The sequence below is a fragment of the Cariama cristata genome, unplaced genomic scaffold, assembly GCF_000690535.1.
Source record: "Cariama cristata isolate BGI_N322 unplaced genomic scaffold, ASM69053v1 scaffold43873, whole genome shotgun sequence".
NCBI lineage: Eukaryota > Metazoa > Chordata > Aves > Cariamiformes > Cariamidae > Cariama > Cariama cristata.
The window spans coordinates 2,856-24,505 of record NW_009610907.1 but is presented as its reverse complement, the minus strand read 5'-3'; the positions used below and the strand labels follow the sequence as shown (position 1 = coordinate 24,505).

Below are 21,650 nucleotides of genomic sequence, written 5' to 3'. Positions count from 1 at the left end.
CCTCACCTTTGTCTCTCCGGCAGGTCTCTGGGGGAGATGGCCCTTGCCCGCCGGAGGGGTTTCCCTCAGGCTTTGCAGCTCGCGGGTGACATTGGAGGGCATCAACAAGCCCGTCATAGACCGCATCATCCGAGTGGACCATGCCGGGGAGTACGGGGCAAACCGCATTTATGCGGGACAAATGGCCATCTTGGGTAGATCAAGCGTGGGACCGATTATCCAGGTTAGCGGGCCTAAAAGGGATTGCTGCTTCTCTCTTTAATTTGCATTTGGTTAACAATGGTCGAATGAAGTTGAAAGATCATAGCTTTCGTAGTAAAATAGCTGTCCATCTTTTTCTAAACACTTTCAAACGGGTTTATAAAGAGCGGCGGGGTTACTTGCTAAGGGAGTTACCAGTACTACAATTACTGTAGTATTGTCGCCAGGACTCTTTATTTTGCAGACACTTCTTTGATGTTGCCTTTTTAAAACTATCCTCATCTGCCCTTTTTCACCATTTCCTCTGCCATGTGAATAGTGTTACCTTTGCAACCAAAGTGTGAGCGGCCTGAGGTGTTTTGTTTTTCTTTGTGTTTATTATCTGTATTGGAAATGTTTAACTTTTCTGGCTTTATACTGCACTGTGATCTGGCTCTTTTGCAGCAAATGTGGAATCAAGAAAAAGACCACCTGAAAAAGTTCAATGAACTAATGGTTGCATACAGAGTTCGACCTACTGTTTTATTGCCTTTTTGGAATGTAGCAGGTTTTGTTTTAGGTGCGTTTGTATTATGACTATTATTGTTGTTTTGTGAGGTCTTCAAATGTGTAAATTATGTGTGTTGCTTCACATTTCATTGTTTTTATATGTTTGGTACCCCAATCACAGGGGCTGGAAGTGCTTTACTTGGAAAGAAAGGTGCAATGGCTTGCACAGTGGCAGTGGAAGAGAGTATATCGGATCACTACAATAGTCAGATCCGAACTCTTATGGAAGAAGATCCAGAAAAGTACAAAGAACTATTGCAGGTATTTAACTATGACTTAAAAAGTAGTTTAAAAAATTCATTGAGTTGTCTAATGTAACTTTAGTCTTTTAAAATAAATGCTCATAGAATTTACAGTAGATCTCTTTTTGTTCTATTACTTAAAATGTTGAAGTCAACAGAAACTTTAAGTTAAAGGGATGTTTTTTCCTTCAGCAGCACTGAATGGATCAAGAACCAAAATTAAAATGTATGTTGGATTAGCTTCAGCATGCTTTCAGTAATTCAGCATTTCCCTTTTGATTGAGAGAACTGTGCTTTAATTTTGATTACTTGTAATTGAAAGGAGGACTTCAGAGAGGGAACAAAAGGAGAAAATATGATTGTGTAGTAACATTTTGCTTCTGCTGGGTATGAATATATAGTTCTAGTCTTGAATACAGTTCAGCACATGTAAGGATCTAATGTTTGTTTAGTCCTACAAGAAAATTGTTTCCCAGGTATTTTAGGCATCAAACTGGGACACATTCCTGTAGGGTGCTTGTCAGAGACTGACCTGTTTCCACATGCAGCACATCGAGCTCATTTGTGCTCTGTTTGGAGGGAGCTTGCTTTAGAGTCCATGTGTTTGTTTCTACCTTTGCTTACTATCAGTATGTTCAGTTGTGGTTAGTTTAACATGTAGCCAAATCTGTTTACTCCAAATGTGTTGTCTTGTTACAGAAATAGTATCTGAAGTAACCCAGGTTGTGCTGACATGTGCACAAGGGAAATACTACCCCTGAAAATAAAGACTATAAACTGAGGAGGCACAAAGTAAAGAGGAAAACCTAAGCAGCAAGGTTGTTCACAGTGTCAATATGAGGAAGACTAGTGATGAAACCAAAAGTGATGTGAACCTGTTGGGTGGGGACACTGCTTGGGTGTCTGTAAACTCCGAGTGCTTTATTAAGCAATCCTAGTTACCTGCAGGCATCTCAAGAGAAAATTCTTTAAACCCTTTTGTCCCAGTTGAAAAACTAAAGGAGAAAAACAGCGTCTTTAGAGTATGCTAGAATGGACAAAAGCCCTGTTGACTTACAGGAAAACACCCTTACTGATTATCTGGCAAGGATGGGACCTTAATTTCATTATTTAAATTGTCAGATTAATTTGTATGTCTGAAACTAATTAGTGTTGCAAGTTACTATGACTATAGATTTTCTTGAAACAGTGAAAAACATGCTGATATATTAAACAGCAGCTTGGTTTTTAAAGACTCTTTTTGAGAATAATAAAAGAACTTTAGGTTTGTGGGATGTTGTAAATCATTCTCTTCTGAATCTCCAATTCAGCAAGGTCTTTGAGAAGCTTTTGAGAGACCTGAGCCTCAGATGCCTGTACTGGTGCATGCAAATGGTCAACAGCGTATAGTTTTGTATACTAGCTGCCTTGATTTCTCTGCCAAGTAGACTTACTAATTAACTGCTATTATTAAAGATAATAAAGCAATTTCGGGATGATGAACGGGAGCACCATGACATTGGGCTTGAGCATGATGCAGAAGCAGTAAGTACAATGTTAACTAATTGGCACTGTTAGCAAGGATGTAGATGTGATATTCTTGTCTTCCTTATCTACTGACTGTGATGTAGTTCTTTATTTGAGAAACAGAAAATAGGGTGCTTGATAATGTTTCCCAAAGATAAATATAAGAAAACACTGCATATTATAGCTTTCACTTTTCTAGAACAGAATTGAATCTGTTGGAACTCATCAAATGTTAAAGTGATTTTGTTTTCCTGAGAGGTGTCCTCTGCACAGTTTTTAGTTTTATTTTAAGTTTAGATTAAATATTTTTGAAGATAAGGCTAATAAGTGCTATCCATACAGCTGGGAACATGAGGCAATATCTTGGTAGACGAACACAACCATGTTAGGAAGTGTGAAATACTGAACTAAATTCTGTGCTCCTCTGTATGAGGAATGTATAACTTCTCTCCTTTTTTTCTCTTGACTTACATTTGTAAAGAAATGGAAACATTCTGCAAAGTTGATAATTTTAAATTTAGTTTTCTCTAAGGTAGATTAGACTACAAATATAGGTGGGTTTTGTTGTTTTTGTTTGTGTTTTGCTTTTTTTTTTTTTTGATAGTGCTTACTATTCCTTACCACAATCTGGTTCAAACAAAACACTTCCTTAGATGTAGTTAATCTTTTATTCTTTGTGTTACAGGCACCAGCTTACTCAGTTTTGAAGACAGCTATACAACTTGGATGCAAAGCTGCAATATTTTTATCAGAAAGAATTTAGTGATATTTTCCATAACATTTGTGGCAATAAACTGTGACACAAAAGTGTATGGAAATTGCGGAAGACTAATAGTTATTTTACTCAGCCTTTTAAAATTTTCTTCACGAAGCATCTGATTCAGCCATCCTTTGTCACATTGAGTACCTGTTCAAAAAGTCTGTATTAAAGTCAGTTGAGCTAAATGTGACTAAAGATGGCAGAATTGGGTTTGTAAGAGCTAAACCTCCTTATTCAGAGACTGTTCACAAGGTGGCAGCAAAATATGTATGTATATAGATGATTTATGTATATAATATGTGTCTGTACGTATACACACATAAAAATGATAAATACATTCTCTTTTGTCTTCAAATTTATGTGTACTTGAAATAAGCTGGAGCTCATCAGCTCATTTTAAAATGGTTAATACTGGCAAAGTAGGATATTTTTGACTTCTATTTTCAGGGTAAGTAAATGAAGTACTAGTAAGTATTTCTTTTCAGTCTGTCTTGAATAAAGATTGGTATTATAAGACTTTCATTTGAAGACTTGTTTGTGTTTTTTTGGGTTTGTTTTTTTTTTTTGGCTCAATTCTGAATTCTTTATTTAAAGAGAACTTATCTTTCTTTGGGTTTTTTTTTGTCATCATATTTGGTTTGGTGGTGGTTTTTTTTTTGGTCCTGAGTGTGTAAGGAATTGATCCCTGATATAAAGCAGGTGAGACAGCAACTTGGAGCACCTGTGGAATTGCACTTAATATTCTGTTAGAGCTTTCAAGTTTATCTTACTTTGCTTCTAGTCTTCAGTGGCTCTTGAACAGAGATGCTGTTGCTTTCTCCACATTTGAACAACTTCCTCATTCTTTCTGCTGACATCCTGGGATGGAGCAATAGCAATAAAAAAGATGAAGTTGTGCGTGTCTGTTCTGTTAAACACTAATCAAAGATGATAAAAGTACAGCAATGGAATTAGTGTGTCTTAAACTGGTAGGGATGAAAGGGACTTTGTGCAAGATTGCATCTTCTGCTCTTTATGTCTTAAGAACTTCCTGACCATTACATTCTCTTCCTATTACATTATTATGGAAAGGGGATAACTTCTGAATGCATGAGGATAATATAGAAGATGCTGGTATCTTGAGACAAACGTTTAAATTCTGTGTGAGAGACTTTTTATATATTTTTATAGATGAGAAGCATGATCTTTTGATTATATGTGGCAGGGCAGGGAAACCCTATGAATAATATTGTGGGTCAGATAGAAGGCACTTGCCCATGCTTTTCCCCTAATATGCATACTTCTAAAACTTTGGGGAGACACAGCTTGGTTAACTGCCATAAACTTAACTGCCGTAAACTAACTTTTGTTTCCCAGTTTTACAGGTTTTCCAGTTTCTACAGGTTTGTGGGTTTTGGTTTGGTTTGGTTTCAGGACAAGAGGGCATAGTCTCAAGCTGCACCAGGGGAGGTTCAGGTTAGAAATGAGGAGGCATTTCTTCACAGAAAGGGTTGTTCGGCATTGGAATGGGCTGCCCAGGGCAGTGGTGGAGTTGCCATCCCTGGAGGTGTTTGAGAAAAGACTGGACATGGCACTTAGTGCCATGGTCTAGTTGATATGGTGGTGTTAGGGCAAAGGTGGGACTCGATGATCCCAGATCCCACAAATCGATTCTGTGATTCTGTTTTTTTTTTTTTCTTACTAAGAATGGCTAAGCGTGACAGATCAGGGAGCAGAACTTCCTCATCTTGTTTTGTGGTTAAAAGCTATGATGTGTTAGAAGTCAATATTTCTTAGCCCAAGCGATGGGGTATAACTAATTGAAGAGGTCAGCAATGGATGTGAGTTGTAATGGGTATAAACCAAGTTGAAAAGGAAAGAATTGGAAATCAAGAAATAAAACAGTAGCAAGTATTGCCCGTTACTGTCATGAGGAATGGGGCCACCATTGGCAATCTTGACTTTTACCTTATATGGCAAAACTACACAGTTATCTTGAGGCCGGTTAAGTAATTTCATGAAGTTTTGCTGTGTGCTGGTTCCAGTTCTGTTGTGCTGGCCAAATGCTATGCACTGACTTTGTAGCTGCTTTGAGACCAGAGGAGGATAAGAAGTGTGGAGTAGCCATGAGGAATCAGAGACCTGTGGGAGCATCTTAAAGCATCTCAAATCCAAGCATCTGGGAGCTTGGTGAGGCTTCAGACGGTGTTTAATCCAGGTCTGTCTAAGCCTACCTTTTTGAGTAGCTCTGTTAGTGTTTGTAGGTACTAACTGGTGTGTAATTTGACATGAAAAACTTCTTGAAGAGGATTATTTACCCTTTTTTTGTGAAGGAACTTAGGCTGAAGGTTAGATCTTAATATAGAAACTTGTGTTCTGTTTGATTTATTATGACTGACACTTTGTACATTCTTCAAGAATAATTTCTATCACTCACACCATTGCAAGTGTGGCCTGGTTATAATCAAACTACTGATGTTCTTGATATTGTCCAAACAAAGTAGCGTTTGGTTCTCCATCTATGACTGGTTTGCACACCCGCTGGAATAACTTGACTCGAGGAATTCAGAGCTAAAACACAGGTTTCTCGGACTGCGTAATAAGAAGATAGCTCTAAGGGATTCTCATTCTACTTGCCTCGGACCCAGACAGTTGTGAGCAGCGTGCGTGTAAACCTGAGTTTACGAAAGCTACACCATATTAGACTTAACAAGGTATCTTCCCTAGCTTGACCAGTTCTCAGAACAAAAGTTACATCTGGCAGATTTCTTGCCTTAATTTCTCTAAAGCATTTGATATGCTGGCATGTGGAAAATTCCTAGGTAATTGGGGGAAGAGAAGAATCGGCACAAAAGAATAGTTAAAGTGGCTAAAGGGGTAACAAGTGGTGTTGAAAGAACATGCAGTGCAGCCGTGTAAGTCATGGACTTTAGTAATTCAGTAGAAAGCGGAAAAAAGATGGCTTGATGAATAGGCTGTTGTAAAGTCTTTAATAACAGGGGCAGCGTGGGATGGCATCTTTTAGAAGTCCATTATTAGAGCTGGGGAGGGAGGCGCACACTATGTTTTGACTCAAAGCTGGAAGTTGCACACCCAGGCATACAATGGTCTTGTGATACAAACTGGAAACCAAGCCAGACAGTTTCCTGGTCTCTTAGCCATGACATCAGGATTGAATGCTGGACAAGGCATCCGTAGGGGTTTCCTACATAGATGGTACTCGGCTGAAGCCTGGTGTTCTCCCAGGCAGCGGTTACAGAGATTCTCTGAAGATGTCTGCAGTGGTGTTCAACAGTTGTGGGATTTGCTGCTGACATAGAGAAGGGTTCATGTGATCCTTCCCCCTAGATGCGGGTGGCCTCCGAGACCATCGCACACTGCGCACTTGGGGCAACAACATTTAAGAGACAAATTTCATTTTTAATGCGTTTAGTTTGGCCAAAGGCTGGGAACATCAAATACCAGGAAATCACCATGTGAGGTCAGGGTGTTTGGCCGTATCTGCAAGTGAGCACTGTGAAAGTGCTCACAGTGAGTTCTTTGTCCTCAGCAGCTGAAAACATCCTGCACATTTGAGTAGGCCGTCAGACAGTAGTACTGTCTCTAGCTGTGAGCATAAAATATGAATCAGGAGAACAACTCTACTTTATGCTCCTGAGCAGGATTTATTCCTTCTGTTTAGTAGAGTAGCATATTTGCGGCCATCCATTAAAGTGTGGGTGAGCTGTTCTTCTGCCACTTCCAATGGCTGTGCCTTTCCCTGCTCACTGGCAGTTACTCTTTTTTTGTTGTTTTACATAGAAAATGGAATTGCTTTTCATTTTCCTCATGCAAAAGGGACATTTTTTGTTTAAAAACCTGTTTCAGATTTTTGAAAGACTACAAAAGGTGGCAGAAAGTTACAAAACGGCAAGAGATGCTCAAGTGCTGTACAGAACTATTGTACAGCTGCTGCAAGGCTGTAGTTTCTTTTACGTTGTTTTGAAGCAGAACTAAAGCTGACTGATGTCAGCCGTCCTGGCAGGGGTTAATGGCAGCGGGGGCCAAAGTATATAGCTTATACAAGTCTGTTATCATAGTGATTCTCAATGAACTCTGGTCATGTTGACAGAGGAAAAAGGAACTTGGATCAGACAGGGCGGCTGTGAAATGCTGCATTCTCAAAGCAGGGAGTGGGGAAGATGACAGGGTCTTCAGTGTGTCCTTGGGTTTTGGGGCTCCCTTCTGAACCATAAGATAAGCACACAATTGGAGTCACGTAACATGTAATGGGATGAAATCCTTCACCTCAAAGTAATGAGGGCTTCTTCTAGCTCCTGTGATAACCAAGGGCTTGATCCTGATATTTCTCCTCCAGAAGGAGAGAGAGTGTTATTTCTTGGTGAGGAGGAGCAGAGGTTATCCATCTGTGTGTGCGTAGGGCTATAGGGCTGTTATCTGCTCCTTGATCAGCATCTCAACTGTTTTCTCCTGCAATCAGTGCTGGAGATGGGCTGGCCCCTATTCTCCAAAGCTGCTCTGTGTCAGAGATTAAGGTAATGATGGTGCTTGGAGGTGAGTGACACGGCTAGATGGTGCAGTCCTTGTGCTGAGCATTGGGGCTTTTTCTGATGCTCTGACAGCTCTGAAGCAAGATCTCTGCACCGTCCGTAGGCACCGCGCTGGCTCGGGACGGGGAAAACCCAGCAAGGAAAGCAAACAGGCAATGGCAGCTCTGTCTCGTGAAGCAAGAAGGATGGTTATGGAAATTCAAAGCAGCTCTGAAGATCTGTGGCCTGTCAGTAACAGCTCTAGAAAGCTACCAGAGTGGCAAGGCACATGTGATGCCACAGCAGCATAGGTCTGGCTGTGCCAGTACATGTTTTGGCTTTTTGCTGCTGCAGCTAGGCTAGGCAAAAATCAAATCCCCATGGCTGTGATTAATGTGGTGATGCTGACATAAGCTGAATGGACTTGCGCCATGAGTTATGTAAAATGGGACTCATAAGATTGTTTGGCAGAGAGGTAAATCATTGTCTGAGGTGATAAATGTTGCAGATAGAAGAAATATCAGATCTAATGGGCTTAATCTTTGTCTGGAGTAAATCTGTGTGGCTCACTTGAGCATAATGGAGCTAGGCTTGCTACAGATCGACTGAGGATATGCCATACAATTCCTATGCTGGGGATGATGTGTACATCTCTTTTTTTCTTGGCATTCCAGGCATTATTTAATCTATACAGTCCCTTGCGTCTGCCTCATTTCTTGACTTTAGGGAAGACATGATTTCAAATGGTGTGTCAGTCGCTTTTTGTTACTAGCTTCAAAGTTATGGGATGTCACTTGCCTTGAATTCTGCATGTATTTTCAGTTTGGAGAGCTCAAAGGGATAAGTTGAAAATATTGGCCAGTTTAAAAGAGGAATGTGTGTGATAAGGGAGGAGATTGTTTAAAGGTACCATTTTTCTATTTGTTAATTCAGTTTCCCCAGAGTGGCTGAGACGAAAAATTTGCATAGATTTAGGAGAATAACAGCAGCTTTGCAGTTGTACTCCCAGAGTAGCAGAACTTAACCTGTGTTGAAGAAAGCTTGCTGATGCTCCTGTTTAGAGTTGGGGGGGGGGGGCTGATCTAATGTTGAGTAAGTAAATTAACAGTTATTTAAAACAGATTCAGGGGGTCACAGATCTCTAAAACAACTTGACTGTGTTAGAAGGAAAATTTCATTTGTTGCTATTAGGTGCTTTCAATAAATACAGCCTCCTGTTCACTTCAGGTGTTTTTGAGCAGTACCACCTTATGCTACAGTTTTACAGAGCAGAACCCAAACCTAAGCAGACCAGGGGATGGTACCTATGTGTCCAGTAATACAGCTAATGGCAGCAGCATCATTTCATCATGTTAAGATGCAGATTAATACCTCTATGATACTATTAAAAAAAGATTATTTTCTTGGTGCTAAATATCCATGTTTCACAAATTAAGGCTGTGGCACTGCCTTTACTTGTGTTTGTTCTTAACTGGAAGTAAATGGTGTTCTGATGGAAGCCCAGGAATCATGCAGTGTTGCTTGGAAGGGAGTTCTGGAGGGCATCTTGTCCAGCCTCCCGCTGGAGGCAGGATTGCGGCCAGCGCTAAAGCAGGTCAGCCGTGATTTTGTCTAACCAGGTGATGAAAACCCCCAAGGACAGAAATTGCACAGTCTTTATGGGCAATCTGTTCCGGTGCTGCGTTACCTTACCAGTGACACTTTTGGGGTTTTTTTCTGATATCTACCCTGACCCTTCCAAGACGGTGCCTGCTGCTGCTTGTTATGTCATGTGGCACCATGGAGAAGAGTTGGGCTCCGTGATCTCGGTAAATACTCTTTGAGTAACTTTAGGCAACTATTGGATCACTCAGTTCTTACCTTCCCAGTGTACGTGTCCTCCACTGAGTCCTGTGCTAAAGAGCAGCCTGGGAGGCAGTGAGCAAGGTGGTGGGAAATGGGGCACAGATTGGGGTGGGCACATCTCCCCTCCTCTGTGTGCCTGCATCGTTCCTGCTGCATTTCCACGGCAGTCACAGCCTTCGCAGCAAAAGGTACCTGCTGGCACGACTGTGTCCCCAGGAAGGAGGGTGCGGAGCTGTAGCTCTCCTTGCAATGCCTGGCTCTTGAACTGGCACAGAGGAAAATAAGAGGTGCGCCTAGTGACCACCTTGACAATCTCATTATTTGTTTTGGCTTCCAGGCTTCACATGAATGCCTTCTTTCCCTGCAGGTATTTTCTACCCAACTGTTTGCATGTCAGTGACTTGTTTTTTAATGTTACCTGTGCCTAGGACAGATGGATTTATTGATTTGACGGTACAGAGGGACATGTGTAGACCAAGGTGTTAATGAAAGCAAGTCATACACTCACAGTGGATGTTTTTCCTATTTAAAATATCTTTTCTGGACTGCAGAATAAAAAGATTATTTCTGGCACTAGAAGTGCTTTTCTATTTTCTTTGCGGCCACTGGCAGCCACCTGCCGGGGACTGCTCGGGTCAGAGCAGAGGCAGCAGCGGGTAAGGGGGATTTGAATTTTTTGTGGTGCATTTTGAAGGCAAGCTCTGCCAGCTGCATTTTAGCAAGGTGTCATGAATTTCTCCCAAGTTCGTGGTTTGAGGGCAGCTGTATAATCAGAGGCTGCTAACTTAGTATGCAAATGAATAAAACATTTAGTGGAGTGAAAAGCATTTGCTTATAGGAGCAGACAGACATGCAATGCCAAGGCAGATGACTCAATCCCATTGATCTTTGTTGCTATCTCTGGATTAAAGTTCCTCTTTAAACAGCAGCCTATGTCTAATTTAAAGCCATCTCTCATCTTGCTGATAGATCGTTTCCTTCCTCCTGCGAGGGCAGAGATGTGCTCCAGAGCTCGCGCCCAGCTTCTGAGGAAGAAAATCACACACGACTTGCTTTCCCAGGACTAGTGCCCAAATGCCAAAACCACAGCAGCACCTCTGCTCTCCGGGTGCATCATTCCAAGCCTTCCCGTGCCGATGGCTGTGGATTCCAAGGCAGGTGCAGCAGACTCTCACTCTCCTCTCAGGAGTGATGCTAACAAACGTCTCTCCTCTACTAGACTGTGGCATTCCCATGAGAAAGGGGCTTTGCTTTAGGGCTGGATTAAGAGGAGGCTGCTGCATGCAAGTCTAGTAGAGATATAAGTTTATGCTTAGCTCTAAGCCCAAGAGCAACAGCAATAATTGGATGCTCCAGGCTAAACTTGTTCTGAGGCTTTAGTGACTTGCCTCTGGCCACCTAGCAAGTCTGTGGCAGAAATAGCTGGAAATACACTTTCAGAGGAGTTGAACCTCCCAGATATCTGCACTAATGTCCTGGGTTTGGCTGGGATAGAATTAATTTTCTTCCTAGTAGCTGGTACAGTGCTGTGTTTTGGATTTAGTGTGAGTACAATGTTGACAACACACTGATGTTTTAGCTATTGCTGAGCAGTGCTTACTCTAAGTCAAGGATGTTTCAGTTTCCCATGCTCTGCCAGCCAGGAGGGGCACAAGAAGCTGGGAGGGAGCACAGCCAGGACAGCTGACCCAAACTGGCCAAAGGGATGTTCCATGCCATAGAACGTCATGCCCAGTATAGAAACTGGGGGAGTTGGCCGGGAGGGGCTGATCGGTGCTTGGGGACGGGCTGGGAGTTGGTAAGCAGGCGGTGAGCAATTGTGTTGTGCATCACTTGTATTTTCTTGGGTTTTACTCCTCTCTCTGTCTCTTTGTTATCTCCCTTTTCATTACAATTGTTGTTATTATGTTTAACTTTATTTCAATTATTAAATTGTTCTTATCTCAACCCATGGGTCTTACCTATTTCCGACTCTCCTTCCCATCCCACTGCGGGGGGGAGGAGCGAGTGAGGGGCTGCGTAGTGCTTAGTAACTCGCTGGAGTTAAACCATGACAAATAACCATACAGCACTCCTGGTATCTGGCAAAAATGTTCAGACTTTGCTGCTTTTAAGTGTTTTTATCCAGCAAAAGAACAGCAGCGGGACTTAAAATCACTGGTGAGATTGTTCTGCAAGTATAGCTTCATGGCTCAATTCCAGCCCTGACCTGGAAAGCTAACTTCTAGTGACGGATGAGGAGCTGTCTTCCATGTCTCCTTTTGTCAGCCCTCATTGTTCTGACTTTGGCAGGAAAAATGCAGTTTACTTGAAGACTTCAAGGTGGCTGAAATGTTGTGATTTTTTTAAAAAGATATAACAACTGTCCGCTTCTCAATTCCTCCCACCCAAATATCACAGCAATACTGCTAATGAGAAATAATTATATCTCAGTTTTAAGTGACACAAGTGCTATTGTTTACACAAAATATGAGAATCTAGGAAGACATCAGGCATATGTTTAGAGGGATAATGCATGAAAAATCAGTTCTCCCTTCTCAGGGAGCTGAGCCTTGCAAAGGAAGATGACAGATACATGTGTTTATAGACAGACTCTGGAGCTGGTTGTATTTGCTTATCATTTGTCATAAATGCAGAGACTTGCAGCACAAAATAGTAGTACAGCATAAGCTGGAACATATGCTCCTCTCCAACAGATGTGGCATGAATCCTAATGCTCACTGCATGTTTCGGGTTGGTGACCAGCAAGAGGATTTATCCTGGTAAGCTGGTATGAGTAACCTTGAGCCTTTCTGTGGATTGTTGCCTAATCCATGGAAAAATCCCAAACGGAGCAGGCCAAGTATGGCCTGGTGTTCAGCTTGCGTTGCTGGCAATTCATAACTGCTGAAACAGCCATCTGGACCTACCTGGTATGTTGCTTGGATATGATATTGCAAAAGTGTCGGGGTAAAAATGCTTACTTGAAGCTACTGCTTTGAAGTGACTCGTAGAGTGACCTGATACTTCAATATTGCTTTCCAATTGACTCATCATTCTCCATAGACTTGGTATTCAAACAGAAATTACTCCTTCACCACTCAGTCGTGAAAGCCCTGTGTCTTGTTTTCAGTGACTTTCCTATTAACAAGAAAATCCATCATTATATTTCTCCCTCTTTTTGTCTTCCCTGCACTTACCAAAATGCATGTGATACTGATACAGCCTTTGTTTTTAGAAGATGTGTTATAATACACCCTCCGTATGTCATCTCATACTCAGTACGTATTTCAGGCTGAGCTGTAGTGAGTTAAGAATAATTAGCGGAACTCTAATACACTTGTCTTTCGAATTTACTGAAAAAAAGACACAAACCCCAAACATTTCGCTTGCGAAGTCTTACTGTCACAGCCAAGAGAAACTAATAGAACAAATTATGTACGTGAGCTACGTGTGTTGGGTATGAAAATGTAGCATAAAGCTAAAAGGAGAAGTATACAGAGGAGACTTCCTAGAGAATATTCATCCACATTGTAAAACCAATGATAAATTTTGCTGCATCTGGCAATTATTATGGCACACTCTGCTTTTACTCAATGTTCACCCTGTTCATCTTAGGCAACACTTACTCATTTCTGAGTTCTCCCACATACCAAGATATGAATCTGCTTCTCAGGTAAACAGTCAACAATCTGAAATTGCTACAGCACACCATCATGGACTTGATTCAGTAGCTGGTTTGTTTGCTTTCTCTTGTTTGTTGCTAAGGATAATGAATCCAAAGTGGATCAAAGTCCATTTGGTCTCCAGAGCTGGACCCATGCCCCTGCTTCTCACCCCTTAGTTTAGACTTGCATACAATGAAGTTTCAGAAGTCGTAGCCACCACCCATCTGTATTGCCTTAAATCAAGCAGCTTCTTAAATGAATTTTAGGTGTTTCATTTTTCTTTGCTTTGCTGGGCATAAGCAGGGTCTGAATCTTCTGCAGGCTTTGCTTTCTTTGGCTTCTAAAATAATTTTATAAGGTGTTGCTGATTTAAATCATTAGGTCTTTGGGTGAGTCCAGCTGTGCCCCTTATCCAGCAGTGCTCTGCTTCGGGGGGTTACAGAAAGAATCAAACTCTTGTGCTGAAGGTAACAAATTACAAGTGCAAGTATTATCATGACAATTGATTTTGATTATTGATGGGTGGGTGAAAGCATCTATGCAAATGCACATCAGTGCATGCCTCTTTATTAATACTATATACCTCTGCTGAGCTGAGGAATGGGCAATGAGCCTTTTACTCAGAGAGCGTGTTCCCGGAGATAAGAGCTGCTATGGCCCACTTGCGATGACCAGCAATGAGCTGCGTTCAGGTGTGGAGTTGACTGTGCCTGGGCAGGTGACAAGTGAACAGGCAGTGGCTGGAAGGCGGCTGTAGATAGAGCCATTTACATTTAGGAGGGCTGGCAAGATGATTTTACTAGTCACGTCAGACTATTTTACTCGCCATGTCTTCAAGTCTGCTGGGTGCTCTCCGCTGGCTCTCCTGGGGTGCAGAGAGCGCACAGGCATATTTATACCTTTCCTGGACCCAAAGCCTTCCAGCCCTTCTTGTTGAGCTGGTGACAAGTGGTGCGCTCACACCGCCAAGCTGGAGCTGAGTTTCCCTGAAGCAAAGGAGAGGTGGTTTCATGCTGTTACGATGACCCACGACATGGCTGGAGGCCAGAAGAGGACAACCTGGCTGCCATTGAGCTTCCACATACTGGGCGCCCATGCCCTGTTCAGGTATATTTTGACCTGGATAGCTTGCCTTTTGCTGACGGATGAAGATGACCACTAAAACTGTTACGCTTGTTTCTACTCTTCCCTCCCCATCCTCCTTCTTTGATCAATGGACAGGGTGTAAATGGACTTGTTGGCTGGTTGTTTAGGAGGTACCTATTCTTTGTACAATTTTCAATTAATCTTATGCTATTGTTTATTTAGTATTGTACTCAGGGAGCTAAATCAGTGCTGCAGCACATATGCAGCTGCATATGCAGCGCAAACTACAAGTGAATCAGGATACTGGCGGCTAATGGTGTCCAAGAAACCTGCTGGTTCAAAATTGCTCATTCAAAGTATTTGGTGAACAGCTTCAAGTAAGATGAATGTCCAAAAGTCCATGAATGATTCATTAAAACAAGGGGAATAAATCCAATGAAGCATTCAATCATCATGAATAATTCATTGTACTCTAATATGTTTAGGAGTGATACTTAAAATATATTTCCTAGGCTTATAATTCATAAACCTGACAAAACCCCTGATCTAGAAAGAGGGTATATTTATTCCAGAGCCAAAGGCTGGTGCTGAAATTGTGTGAACTGAAATCTCTCAGTGAGTTCAGATGCAAACTGCAATATTTCATACTTCTTAAATGACTAAAAATCTTCCTGCAGAGATGACTTGTTAAAGGTCCCATCAGATCAGGTCCCAGAAAAGCTGTAACCACAGCAGAGCAAAAGGTATGGAAGTTTCAAGTGTGTAACTCTCAATATCAAAGTGTTCTCAGAGACAGCTTGAAATTTGTTCAGCCTGAGGCATCTCTCCCCGAGCCTCTGTCATCTGTCACATCATGGCAGCAGACAGAGCAGAGAGATGGGAAGGGAATAATGTATTCATACGAGGACAATGTTGTGCCATTTAAGAGCTGGGATCTGAGCAGAAGTCTTGGGTGGGTAATGGTTCCTCTTTATTTTTCAATTCAAGCTCTTCATTCTTTGGCCACCATGGATGTCCCTTTTTTTCTGCTACTGTGAGGATCAGCAAATTATTGCAAAGAGCGGCTGGTGATGTCTCTGCTCTGCAGTGCCACGTCTGCAGTCCCTAACGTGTGATGCTGCAAAGATGTCTGAGTCTGTTTCACTTCAACGCTTTCTGTGTGGTCTTTTACTGCTCCATGCTTTCTCCAACATTTATGTCCTCCTTTAGTTATGAGCATGTTCTTTTCCATTCAGAGAGGACCCGGATATAAAGATCCCAGAGGCACTGGTGACCCTGCTGCTAGGGAAGGGGGTGGGTTTGGGCACTGCAACGTGAGCCCGACGCTGATGCAAAGCCATCTGCAGGGAGCCAAAGGGTCTTGTGTCAGTGGAGATCAGGTAGCGATGCTGCTGAGGAGGACATCTTAGCATCCTCCTTGCTCCTCTGGAAGGTGCCCTCATGTCCCATCTGCAAAGCCTCCTGCTAATTTCTCTGAGCGCTGTAAAAGCCCCCAGAGAGGGATCCACTCACTTGCAATAGCAGGACCTCAGTCAGGTCATGGATGTGTCAAGATAAGGCAAACCCAACCTTTTGCATTCACCGCTCTCCTCCCCCATTTGCAGGTGCCACTTCAGAGATGGCAAAGAGAATAGGAGGCAGCACATGTGCCCGGAGGTAAAGTAAGAAATAAAACGCAGCCATGAACCAGCTTGTTGTAAAGGCAGCTTGGGCTTGAGCTCAGTCTCCCTTAGGTGAGCCTGTGTGGTTTCTGTTGTTTCAGTGGGTTTGCTTTGCATTTGTACCTATGTGAGATGAGGACAACTCATAGTTTACAGTTCCAGGGAGCAGATACGATGCCTTCTATACCGTAAATTTAAAAAAAATAGATTTAAATTGAATTAGGTAGGACATGAAAGATGATCCTACCTCTTTTCAAGTGGTCAGCGCTGTAATAATAACGGAACCTACAACACCAGATGTAAAAATAGCTGTCATTTAGTGAGCCCATCTGACTGGCCTTAAACAAAGGCAGGTATACGCTGCACTTGCTGTCTTGCTAATGAAGTAATTGTGTTGCTCTGCATTGATCTGTGGAATGTTTAATCTTAGTTAAAGGGGTGCAGCCTGAGGAACCAGTGTGGAGGGATGCTGGGATGAGATCAGGTTTAGCCTTCCTGGTGGGACTTCAGGCTCCAGCACTGTAATGTTGGTCCCCTCACAGGGCAGCGGAGCAGGTAAAGGATTTCCCTTGAAGCAGGAAGATTACATGAGTGAGGCTGATTTTTAGGCATGATTTAAACAACCGCATGTACAGACATCTTTACTAGGCACTGTGCTGCAAGGTTTTCATTTCAACTGATGATAAGCAGTGCCCGCAGCATCCTCCCAGCACTTTTCCACCCGAATCGAGTGGGACAGAGCAGTGCAGAGGACACTGCCCTGCATGGGCTGGGGTGGCACTTCCCAATGGAGATGCTGCCAGCTGGGGATTGCTGCCAGGCTCCCTGCGTAGGTATGGGGTAAAACCTCCCTGAGCGCAAGGTCCTCTGCTACAGTCCCTCTGGGAATGCAGAGGTGGGAAACAGTGCTGGGTCAGGCCCTTCTATCAGTTTTGGGTTGCTTTTCCTTCTCTACAGGCCACTTTCCTTTTAAGACATTAGCTTTCCCCCTCTCTGTCCTTGACAGGACGAGGTAAGGATCTAGGATAAGGCTTCCTAGAGCTACTACTGCCCTCCAGCCCCACAGAACGGGCGCTGTGAGCCAGAGCATCAGCTTTTCCCATCCTAATTACCGAGTGCTGATAAGCCAATTTCCCTGGACTGAACCTCCCTCACCAGGTTTCCTCCTACGCTGTTTTTTCCCTCCTTTCTCCTGGGTGGGTGATCCAGCCCAGGCTCATCAAGAGGAGTGTCAGCTGAGCCAGGATCATCTCATTATTTGAGGCTGTAAGCCGATAACAGAGCTTGTTCCCTGTTGTGCGATCGCCTTTGATTCTGCGTGCTGTATCTCATCGCTTTGTGCCAAAGCTTCATCTTTGCAGCTCACTGCTGCAGGTTATTTGTGCAGGGGCACAAAGCCCCTTCTCTAATTTCCTGGCAAGCGCAGGGGTACACAAGCCCGGAGCTGAAAGACACGGAGGCCAGGCCGGCTCACGGCTGGGAGCCGGTAACAAGAGTCACTGGAGGGAAGGCGGCTGCTGCCGCTTTGCTGCTCTTTCAAAGCCATCAGTGACACAGGCACAGCGCTGCTGAAAGCTGTGGGATGAGCCCAAGGACTCTTCTCTAACTCCCTTGCACTGCTTTATGAAAAACAGAAGCTTTTTTATTTTTTTGTTGTGGTTAAGGTGATAGGTATCACCGAGGAGCTGTTTTCACTGTGTGACTCTCTGCCAGGATAAATTCACAAATGCTAGTACATGGGATTTATACAGGTAGTGGTGAAGGCGAGGGAAGTTTTAACCTGCTTTGTGAAAACTTATATATTTAAACTTAAAAAACAAGAGGTGACTCTCTGAGCATCTGATGAGGTTTTGGCTTTATTGCTTTCAAGATGGTCAGGCAGTGCCGATGTCCTGCTGCAGCCTGAGGACCTTAACAGGATCTTTCTTGTAGGAAACTGCACACATTAATGCCTTGGGCTTCTGCTCTCCTTCCCAATGGCCAATTTAAACCAAATTGGTTGCAAAGTTATTTGGAGGGGGAGTGCTGGACAAGCAGCATAGTTTCCTTGGGAAGCAAAGGAAAAGTGGGTTCCAATAATGTGAGCAATAAATAGCAATTTGAACTCTGTGTTAAACTCTCTTCCCTGAGTCCTCTCTTTGCTAGTAAACAGGCATTAAAGATCTATACCTATTTAAAAAGGTCTGATCTTTCTAAATTGATTTTAAAATCAGTCAAATGGCACAATAACCCTAAACTGGTGTAATGGAAGTGTTACAGTCCTCACTTAAATGACTCTGCTTTAATCAGCAAACTGGGGCTCAGCTATGCGATCAGTTTTTATTAGTTTAGCAAGTCGTGGTGCAAATATACGTCTAAGTGACTTACCATTAATTGAGCTAAACCATTGCAGTCAGTGATTAAATTTACATTTGTAGACACACACATCCAAGTTTAATTAGATTGGTATTAAACTGTTTCTTATTAAACTAGTTTAACACAAGCATGGACAAGGTTCAGCTCTACCTGACATTTTTTAAACCTGGGGCTTACCTGACTCCATCTTGGGGGTCCTGAGACCCACAAGCTCTGCTGAGCCCCGGGGGTGGTGGGGAACGGGAAGGGCTGAGCAGGCTCCTGCACCCCAGGGACTGCCCTGTACATGGGGGACCCTCTCCTGCACCCAAACTCTTGGATAAGAGCCTGAACTGCAGTAGGTAAGGCATGGCCACAGGGCTGACTTTTGGCAGGGCAGTGCCGCAGGGTGCTGGGAGGACTGGCACAGTGTGTTGACCTCCCCACTGCCCCAGGAGAGTTAGCAGGGCTTGTTGGTGGGAACCTTTAGGTACAGCGCTGGAAGCTATACATCAGCGTGACTGTTGTCATTCCTATGTGGATCACATAAAATACTGTACTTAAAGAGCAAGCGCACTTATGATCTTGACCTGGAGAGTTTTCATGTTTACGTTTTCAATGTAAGAAACATCTCTGCTGTTTCTTGATGGTGGAAACACCATTAGGTATTTCCATTCACAATCACTGCTTGTTCCCCTGCTGTGTGACGGTTGTATACTTGTGCTCCCCTTGCTGAAAGATGTTTCCTTTCCATGATGCTGTAGTTGGCTTTCTTCACAGTACCAGCAACTTCAGCTTTCTGGAGCAGTGACGGCAGTCTCCCATGCTCACAGCTTGTCAGAATGAACTCAGCATGCCAACTGACACTAATGTGGATAGGCTGGGGTTTTTTGTTCCCGTTTCATTCCTTAGCTGCAAATGTAGAGGCATGGCTTCCTGAATGCCAGTGTAATGGTAAGTATAAATGCGCTGCTCACACAAGTTTCTATGCAAAAAAAATCCTCGAGGGTTTTCAAATAATGTGGGACAAGCTGGAGATGAGCCAGCTGGTGCCGGTACTGTTCACCAGTGTATAGCCAGGGTATTTCTGTCGATGATAAAGACAGGCTTGGGCAAGAGATTGTTGTATGAATTACTCAGGAAGCCATCCTTCTACAGCAAGGAAATCCTGTATTGGGCTATATGTGGTTCGTAGCAGCCAGGCCTGCTTGCAGGGTTTCTGATTAAGAAGTGCTACACCCTGCTGATAGCGAGTGAGCAAACAGACTGGCAGAGGGGGCAAGAACATCCCACTTATTAAACAGAAAATATTCTAAGAGAGAATGTGCAGTAACACGCCTACCCCCAGACTCCTCCATGTCCATGCACGTGCTCTGGAGGTCTGGCTCTCCTCAGTCCTGGGTTGCTGAGTCTCCTCAGCTGTTTGTGGTAGCAAGACACCCTCTCCAGTTTTCCATCCCTAAATGGGGACTCAGTCACCCTGATGCTGTGACTGGCAGAGATTCATCAGGCCACAATACAAAATGGATTCATGCTTGCCCGGTCATGTTGGTTTGTGTTGTAAAAAATAGTACCCTGTAAAACCTGGGACTCAGAGGAATGGCGGGTGAAGGATGTTTATTTTGATCATGGCATCTCCCTCGCAGGACCACCCCGTGGGCTGGGGGAGATGTGCTAGCAGCTTTATTTCAGAGGAAACACTTAAGAGTAATGATTGGGGCATAAAGTCAAGTGACTGATCTTTCAGACTTGTATTTTTTTGCGATCGATTATTATACTTTTCTGCTATAGACTGTTTAATAGTGTGTTATAATAAGTTGGAGGTATAACCCACTCACTGTAGAAGGGCAGCTGTACGTCACTGGTGCAGGAAGGGATCCCCATGTATTTCCTCCTGTACCTGCAATAGATTATGTGCAACTCTGGTTCACCAGGGCAGATACCGACCTGGGATAGTTGGTAGGAAGTCTAAGGCTTGTGTCTCAGGTACATCGTGAAAGCACCAGACAAATGTCATCACCTGTCTGTGCCTTCTGTCTTTCTGCCACTCTCTTCTACCTACTCAGATGGTGAGCTCGCTGGTGCAGATCGCTCTTCCTACGTCTCAGACAGTGTCTGGCATACGGTAGCATTAACAGATCAGTTATACAGATGTATGAAATACTGCTAACCACAGAGAAACTTTAATGGATGCTATATACCCAACACTTCCTTTTGCCTCTGCAAATCTCCTCCAGAGATATCATGCAGATCATATACACTGGGATGTCTATTTTTAGCTCAGACTTGTATGTGAGTAAGTATAACATTATTGCTTATTTAGTGAACAGGATATCCTGGATATGGGACATTCTGAAGCAAGTGTTTAGATCACATCTATTTAAACAATGGGTGATTTAAACAATGGTAGTAAAAATTGATGTTGTGAATTCTCTCTGGTCCTGGTTTTGAGGTCATGGTTATTAGTGTACAACCTATTATTTTTCTGGAGTACAGAATTGCTATTAAAAACCTCGTAAACTTTTTGTTTGTTTGTTTTATACAGGAACAACAAGACCAATGCTTAACAAAAACCAAAGAGCATCAGCACTGTAACTTGCCAGCAGTGGAGTTTATAGATATTTTAATCAAACAAATGAGCGGCCACTTCTTTGGGAAACCCAGAAAAAGGAAAACCAGTCTGATAGCCACCACAGAAGTAAATGTATTGCATGTAGTCCAGCTCCTGGAAAGTGGTGAACGACCACGCAGGAGAGGTGAGTTGCATCATGACAACTTGTTCTGAAGTTCAGCATATTCTTGTTACTAGAAGGGACAAGAGGAGCAAAGTACTCCAGGCAGGTTTGTTTCTTTACCTCTGTGATGGGTTGTAAAATGCAAACTACAGATAAGCTGTGATAATGTGGATGAACTGTGTCCATTGCAAAGTAAATACATACTGCAGCATAATTTCAGTAGGACTGGAATGATGGATAATGAGGAATGATGCTTGTTGCTATTTGGTAACTGAAAGCAGTTTTATGTTTATGATCACTTTAATTCTGGTACAGCAGCCATCAAATGCCCTTAGCTTGTGCAGGCAGATAGATGGAGTGGCTCTTAAACTGGCTCTTTCCAAGTAAGGTCCGGATAGTAAAGCTGAGCACCTCTGTGAAGTCTCCCACCTCTGACGTATTCAGCATTTCGCCCCGAGACCCAGCCTGTGCTCAGGGAGTCGTGAAGCAGCCAAGGTCCTGGAAAATAGGCTGTTGGCCATCTTTTATCAGCCCCAGGCTCTGTAGCTCTCATCTTGCCAGGTGGTGAGAAAGGAA

General features: G+C 43.1%; 1 protein-coding gene across 1 annotated transcript; it reads left to right on the top strand.

Annotated features, from left to right (window-relative positions):
- Window positions 1-37: 37 nt before the first annotated feature.
- Window positions 38-3,774, top strand: COQ7 (coenzyme Q7 homolog, ubiquinone (yeast); the record flags this gene model as incomplete). The annotated part of the gene is made up of 5 exons (XM_009698030.1): window positions 38-223; window positions 646-760; window positions 872-1,011; window positions 2,448-2,516; window positions 3,184-3,774. Coding segments are annotated over 5 exons (588 nt in total), but the record flags the coding sequence as incomplete, so codon positions are not given.
- Between the last annotated feature and the right edge of the window lie 17,876 nt (window positions 3,775-21,650).